The sequence below is a fragment of the Chaetura pelagica genome, unplaced genomic scaffold (genome assembly GCF_000747805.2).
Source record: "Chaetura pelagica isolate M959 unplaced genomic scaffold, ChaPel_1.0 scaffold273, whole genome shotgun sequence".
NCBI classification, from domain to species: Eukaryota; Metazoa; Chordata; class Aves; order Apodiformes; family Apodidae; genus Chaetura; species Chaetura pelagica.
In genome coordinates, this window is record NW_009952828.1 from 1,001,162 (window position 1) to 1,008,663 (window position 7,502).

Genomic DNA, 7,502 nt, shown 5'->3' on the forward strand with positions numbered 1-7,502 from the left:
CCACCAGTGGCCCACCAGCAAATGGCCACCAGCAACTGGCCACCACCAGCTGGCCACCAGCAAATGGCCACCACCAGCTCAATGAAATAAATTGACAACGAGCTAAAGGCAACTCCATCAAAGGCGAGATATTTTCCAAAAGTGGTGGTATTTTCCAAAAGTCAGTTGGTGGCATCCAGTTGGTGGTGGCCAGTTGTCCCTTTCCTGGGGACTGGGACAACTTTGCTAGAGGCACTTAGTAACAAAAAACCCTGGATCCAGCTGTCACCTCCCCTCCAGCACTGCCATTCCCTAAAAGCTGCCTGCTCTGGGCAGGCAGAGGGACTGTGCAGCCCCTGGGCACACCAGCCAAGTCCTCACCTGATGAAGAGGGTGCAGAGGATGAAGATGATCAGCCCCACGATGCTCGGGGCATCCCACCAGGTTGTCTGCTGTTGGGTGACCGAGCCAGTGCTGTTCCTCACTAGCAGTGTGGGGTTACAGGTCTGGGCTGGGGAGACACACACAGGGGGTTCAGCACCTCCCACAGCCCCCAGAGACCCAGGGGGGGAAAAAACACCCAGCCCAGTGTGTGCCCCGTGCACCCTCCTCCCGAACCCGAGGCTGGATCCTGCTTACTGGGCACGTTAGCCAAGGCAGACCAGGTGACATAGAAGGTGTAGAGGGTGATGAGAGATGCTTGTAGCAGCCCTGAGTGTGGCTGAGCTTCCTGCAGAACAACAGTAAGGACGGACTCAGGGTGGGTCCTGTACCCCACAGTGACATGTCCCACCTGCCTGATGGCCACCCAGTGCTGCCTCACCTGGATCTTGGGCAGGATGGACACGGCCGAGACGATGAGGCAGAGGATGAGGTTGATGCTGATGAGGACCTTGCCCTCTGTGCAGTCCTGGGGCTTGGTGTAGTAGATGTAGAGCAGCACTGCAGCCGCGATGGAGGCGGCGTAGAAGATGGAGGTGATGATGCAGAGGGCTGGGGGAGAAAGCAAAAAAGGAAAGTAGGTCAAGAGAGGTTCTCCTCCCCCTCTCCTTTGCCTTGGTGAGGCTGCATCTGGAATGTTGTGTCCAGTTCTGGGCCCCTCAGTTCCAGAAGGACAGGGAACTGCTTGAGAGAGCCCAGGGCAGAGCCCCAGAGATGCTGGAGGGAGGGGAACATCTCCCTGCTGAGGAAAGGCTGAGGGAGCTGGGTCTGTTGGGCTTGGAGAAGAGGAGACTGAGGGGCCACCTCATCCATGGGCACAAATCTGTTCAGGGCAGTGTCAGGAGGCCAGAGCCAGGCTTTGTGCAGTGATGTCCAGTGACAGGACAAGGGGCAGTGGGTGCAAACTGGAGCCCAGGAGGTTCCATGGGAATCTCAGGAAGAACTTGTTTGCTGTGAGAGTGCCAGAGCCCTGGGCCAGGCTGCCCAGAGAGGCTGTTGGGTCTCCGCATCTGGAGACATTCCAACCCCCCTGGCCACGTTCCTGTGTGATGTGCTCTGGGTGCCCCTGCTCTGGCAGGGGGGTTGGGCTGGGGGAGCTTTCCAGGTCCCTTCCAACCCCTGGGATTCTGTGACTGTGTGAAAGAGGTTGGAGTAGAGCCTCCTGGAGTCCCCAGAAGCTCATGCTCACCCACCCCAGGGTGAACAACACCAGCACCAGCCCTACTGACCTGCATACCAGCCCTTGGTGTTGCCCTCCCCCGCGTTGCGCAGCCACACTTGGCTCCAGGAGTGGGCGAAGTCGATGAGCAGGATGAGCTGGATGAGGATGAAGAGGAAGGAGCCAACCACACCGAAGTAAAACCAGACTTGAGGGGAAGAAGAGACGCAACAGTTCAGAGCAGGGGTAACGGGACTCCGGCCATGGCAGGGGCCCCCAGCAGTGGGGATGCCACCCCCAGCCCCGGGTTTAACCCCGTGCTGAGGGTTAACCCAGATGCAGAGCAGGGGCAGCTCCTCACCTGAGGTGAAGGCACCATCGGGGATGTAAAAGGCCCCCACCGTGATCCCCACCAGCACCAGGAACTTGAAGAACCAAAAGCTGCGGGAGGAGAAAGGAGGGCAGAGTCCACAAGAAGCGCAAACCCCATCCCCAACAAGTGTCCCCTACCCCCACCCAGGGACAGATCCTCACCCGTTCTGCAGGGCGGCCCGCGGGTCCCGGCTGCTGCGCACGCACAGCAGGAGCGCGGCGAAGAGGAAGAAGAAGGAGGCCATGGCGAAGCCCACGCGGTACACGGCCTTGTGGCCCAGGAAGCTGCTACAGTCCACGTGGGCCTGCACCCCCAGCACCCCCGAGCTGCTGCCTTCACAGAAGCCAGGGAGCTGCGAAGGGAACGGGAGGGCGAGCGTCACCCCGGCACCCACCACCAGCCCTGCTGCCACCAAAGATGGGGCAGCTCATGGCTGCTCCGATGCCCGCCCATGAAGGGAGCAGTTGGGCTGTGGGGTGACACAGCTAAAGCCACCCTGAAGGTCAGAGGAAAGCTGGGATGAAACCAGCACTTCCCAGAAAGCCTGGCTCAGCCTTCCCACGAGCCTGGCTGGCAGACCTCAGAAGTGCCACCTCCAAGGCTTGCAAGGCATCTGGCCAGTTGAACTCCCAAAAAAATGGGATGTAGGAAACTTCCCTGAGAGACATCTAGGAAATGATCCCACTGCATTGTCCCCTCCGTGGAAAACTGGCTTCAGCAACACCCTCTCCCAGGGGAATGCTCAGAAAAAAAAAAAAAGAGGAACAGAAGCAACATGTTGCCCCCAAAATTCACTTTCTGATTCAGCCTCACATACCCACCACGAGCTCAACCTTTTCCCCATGGTGACCAAGCCCAGTGATGTCTGGGAGCTCTGTACCTTGTGCAGCTCCTTCTCCACGCCAGGGATTATCATGATGATGGACACGAGGGTGCCAAGGAAGAGGAAGAAGGTGAAGAGGAGGCGGGAGACGGTGGAGTTCTTGGCCGAGGGGCAGCAGCCACAGAGCAGGCATGGTGCAGAGCCACAGAGGCAGGACACCTGCAACAAGAGCATCCTCAAGTCCCAGGGGTTGAAATTGCCCCCAAAACACGTGCCCAGGTCAAACGGTAAGAATATCTGCCCAGGAATCCACCCCACTGCACCAGGGGCTTTGCTTGGACCTTCTCACCAGCCATCAAAACCCACAGGGCCTCATGGAAACGGCCCCAAGTCCCCCCAGAGAGTTGCTGGAAACCAAACGAGCCATGGGAACAGGTTCACTGCCATAGCCAACCAACTTGGAAAATGACACCAAGAGTCTTGGAGACATCCTCTCACCTTCTTTTTATTTTTTTTGCTCCCTAGTAATTGTACACATAAAAAAAGGCTCCAGTCAAAGCCAAGCCCTGCCCTGCAGGAACCTCCTTTCTTTATGGAAAAATAGAATCAATAAAAACAACCAAAAAACCCAACCAAAAAAAAAAAAGAGTTGGCAAAATAATTTAATTCCTTTTCAATCTAATACAGGATGGGGAAGGAGGGAAGATATCACTATGATGGGGAAAACACATTCTGCCACCCTTTGTCCTCACCAAAGGCCACATCACAGGTGGGGAAACTGAGGCACAGCATTCCTGGACACCATGGTGAGAACTGGCTTCCCAAATCCAACATCAGCAGGGCTGCCAGGTGCACCCTCACTCCAGGGGCTCCCACTGCCAGGCCAGAGCTGGGTGCAGAGCAGGGAACCAGGGAAACTTCAGGTGAATAAACCCAACCTGATTGCCAAGCAGAACATTGGCAAGAGTTTCCTGCACAAGGGTGGCACAGAACAAGGCTTGCAAGGAGAAAAGAAGAACGTTGTATTAAATTGTGTTCTTAGGTTTCCCTGGCTCCTGTAAGCCATCCCTAGAGGAGCATTAGGGAGATGCTGTGTGAATCCCAATAGTTGGGCTGGGCTGAGTTGAGCTGTCCTGCTCCAGTATTCACTGTCCTCATCAATTTCCCAATAATTTGAATATTCACCCATCTATTAATTACCTACAAGGTCTGGGAGTGCCCCATTCATTTGCCTTAGGGATAGAACAGCTGTCAGGGGGTTGTATAACAGTTTTTAGAGCCCATGTGGGTCAGGAATGCAGGATACATCCATAGCCAACCCTGACTGCACCAACCCTGATCCAGATGGGGAAGATTTTCAGCCTCTTAATCACCTGTGCCAGGACCAGGACCTCCCAGCTCCCTGTCACATCCCCAGAGCCCTGCCTTCCCAAAAGAGGATGAAGTTGGAAAATAAATAGGGCATTTTCAGGCATGTGAGCAGAAGGTCCCACGTTAACTATTTAGGGGGTTGCACTGAGGATGCTGAACTCTCAGGAATCATTTGGGTTGGTTGGGGCAGTAAAACCAACATCTCACATCGAGGCAGAGCAGGTGGTGACACCCTCCTGGGCACTGAACCAGGAGCCAGCATTGACTCCATGATGGGCTGCAGTGCTAAATAAAACCTCAAAGGATCCAAAAAACTAAATTTAAACTAAATTCCCAACTCTGCCCTGTGGTGAACTGGGAACAGCAGGGCTCTTGGGACAGACAGCACAACCAATGCCACAGCAAAATACACCCCAAGTCCTCTAAAATAGGGAAATCTCAGGTTGTTTACTTTTTTTTTTAAATGCCAGAGTGAAGCCATCACAAGCCCACAGCCTCTCCTGGCCTGGGCACTGGCCCAGGGAGCAAAGAGAATCCCCCAAGTAGGTGCTGGCAACCTTCCAGCTACACGTACTGCCTAGAGAGCCATGGGAATTAAATATTCACAGTTTGTTTGAACTACTACTGCTTAGCTTCTCAAATATTTTTCTCTAGCTGAATTGCATTCCCAAATCCACTTATTTCAAAACCTACAGCACGGGGCATTTTTAAAGCCAGCTTCCTAGGAAGCCTTGTGAGCATCCCTGGCCCCTCAGCAAACTGCTTTCCATTGACAACCTCACTGAATCGATTTCTTTGGCTTTAGAAACTTCCTTTCTTCCCTTTGAACAGCTCTTCCTTGAAACACATCAGCACATGCACTTGCAAGCAGGATGAGGGTTCAGGTCTCTCCCATTATTAGGGGATGTGCATGTGCTGTGTGTTCATTTATGAGCTCCCTAACCATGCCCAGCAATCAATATTAATTAAGTATCACTTAGTATCAAGTCAAATATACATTTCTCATTGCTAAAATTCATGTGAAAAATCGACATGGGAGAAAAGAAAAACAAATGTTGAGCTGCTGTGTGAGCAGGACATCAAACCTCCAGCTCCCTTGTTAGGGATGCTCATCAGTGGTCACCTTGATGGCCCCAAACCACTAGAGGTGGCTTTGAATTTCTTTTTGAACCACCAGCACATCATTATTGGAGAAAATTCACCTTCATCTTGATTTATTTCTCTTGACCCACATGCCAGCCTCATGTCCCAGCCCCATCAGAGGCTGTGTGGAGCTGACCCCCAGGAGCTGGGGTGGGTAACAGCCTCTGAGTCCTACAGGGATCTCATTCCACCTCTGCAGGAGCTGCTCAAGAGACATGACTTCATGGTTTCAACTTGAAAGCAGGAGAAAAAAAAATGGGCTTCAATTAGAGATTGCTTCCTTTCAGGCTCATTGAATGCACCACTTGCACAAGAAGGCACTGAAAATGTGCCAGCATTGCTCTAGTTCCCCTTCAAATAAAAAAGAAAGAGAAAAAACAAACAAACAACAACAAAAAAAACTAACAAAAAGCCCTTTGAATGCCAAATGAGGATGTTATTTGACCTGATCTGGCAAAGCACCTTAGTGCTGCTCCAACCTGAGACACACCAATACCAAATGTATTCAGTGCCAAATGAAACCAAAAGCACCAGTCCCAGAATCACTGAAACTGGCCTGGAAAATCCTGAGGTTTGTTGGTTTTTAGGAGGTTGTTGGATCTGGGGGTTCAGCCCCACATCCAAGCATCAGCCAAGACTTGCAGGAGGCACAGCCTTACCTATCCCATTTTCCCCAGGGGGGTGCAGGTAGAAGGAGGTGAAGGGATGTCCATGGGGCCATGATGGAGCTGAGCTGAAGGAAACCCCTGGTGCAGCCCCCAGACCCTGTGCTTGAACCCTGGGAAAGCTGCAGGGAGATGAAGTAGTTTCCAGTAACAGGTTCTGGGGAGGCTGCAGCATCCCTGGAGCCTGCTGGAGGTTTCTTTTCACAGAAGACTCTTCCAGAACCAAGCCCTGTTGCCAAGTTTCAGGTTTTACAGCCTCTTGCAACCACAGGAAGGCAAGCACTGAGGGAGCAGGGTAGAGCAGCCCCATCCTGTGCAGCAGGAACACACAGGCTCATACACCTCCTGTCAAAGACCTTCAAAGATGCCACCAACTATGGAGGTGGCCAAGGGCAAACAGCAGGATGGAGAAAGCCAAGGGAAGTGGCTGCAGCATGAGAGGGGAGGGTTCATGAGGAAGTGTCAGGTTTCAGCCCATCTCTCCAGTTTCACTATCAACTTCCTCATTAAAGCCAGCTCACCTCCAGTGTGACACACACACACACACACACACGGGCTGCTCTGCTCCCTGCTCTGTGAGGCTGGGAGGGCACAGCCTGAGCCAGACAAGCACTGTCCACCCAGGCAAGGGAACACAACACCACAAACCCAGTTACACCACCCCCACTACACCAGATCAACTACACTGGCCCAGCTACACCAGCACCTCATCACCAAACAGCCCAACATCATCAACCCAACTACACTACTCAAACACCACCAACCCAACTACAGCAAATCAACATCAGCCCCACTACACCAACCCAACATCACCACAACTACACCCGTTCAACCACACCAAGCCTAACACACCAACCCCAATGCACCAGCCCTACAACACATCTGCTCCAAGCTCCCTTCACCCAGCAAAGAGGCAGAGACTGAGTCAACAAGCAGCAATGTCGGGCAACCAGTCTTTGGATCCTGTTAAATGAACAACCCAGCAGGTGAATCAGTACCAAACCCACAGGGCCAGGTGTGTCCTGTTAAATTAACAACCCAGCAGGTTAATCAGTACCAAACCCACAGGCTGGTGGCTCTCACATCTAGCAGGTGGCTTTACACTGGTTCCACTGGAAGGAACAGGAGAACTAGACCTGCACAGCAACACTGCCCAGTTACCATGGCCTGGGCCAGGAAAAAATTGGGGATAAAACCCAGAATTAGGCCAGAAACCTCTCCAGCCCTGCTCTGGGGTAACTCCTGGTTTCCCAGTACCTGCCCATAAGGAAAAGCACTGGCTGTGTGTTACAGGGGCCCTGCTGAGCCCCCTCCCCCCAGTCACACGTTTTGAAAGCTGCTGTTGGTGAAACCTCCAGAACTCAGAGGTCGGGCTGGGAAACTGCCCCGTGTCCAGGCTGGCAGCTCCCGGGTGGGTTTCACAGCCCTGCCTGGCCCTGTGCCCGCAGCTGAGGCCGTGCCAGGAGAGGCAGAGCCAGGAAAGGCTCCTGCATCACTGGGCACCGCACCCCACAGCCCCACCGGGCACCCCAAACAGAGACACCCCCC

General features: G+C 53.5%; 2 protein-coding genes across 2 annotated transcripts in view; one reads left to right on the forward strand and one right to left on the reverse strand.

Annotated features, from left to right (window-relative positions):
* SERINC2 (serine incorporator 2) overlaps window positions 1-2,994 on the reverse strand; it is a 4,219-nt gene extending 1,225 nt beyond the window's left edge. The window contains exons 1-7 of the mRNA XM_009995149.1: window positions 2,833-2,994; window positions 2,114-2,304; window positions 1,941-2,020; window positions 1,650-1,787; window positions 803-972; window positions 619-709; window positions 361-490 (exon numbers count right to left, since the gene is read on the reverse strand). Of these exons, the coding sequence (XP_009993451.1) occupies window positions 361-490; window positions 619-709; window positions 803-972; window positions 1,650-1,787; window positions 1,941-2,020; window positions 2,114-2,304; window positions 2,833-2,868 (836 nt within the window). The 5' untranslated portion in view covers window positions 2,869-2,994. The remainder of the gene's footprint in view (window positions 1-360; window positions 491-618; window positions 710-802; window positions 973-1,649; window positions 1,788-1,940; window positions 2,021-2,113; window positions 2,305-2,832) is intronic.
* Window positions 2,870-7,502, forward strand: part of FABP3 (fatty acid binding protein 3, muscle and heart (mammary-derived growth inhibitor)) — a 62,555-nt gene continuing 57,922 nt past the window's right edge. The window contains exon 1 of the mRNA XM_009995162.1: window positions 2,870-3,062. Coding sequence (XP_009993464.1) covers window positions 2,870-3,062 — 193 coding nt within the window. The remainder of the gene's footprint in view (window positions 3,063-7,502) is intronic.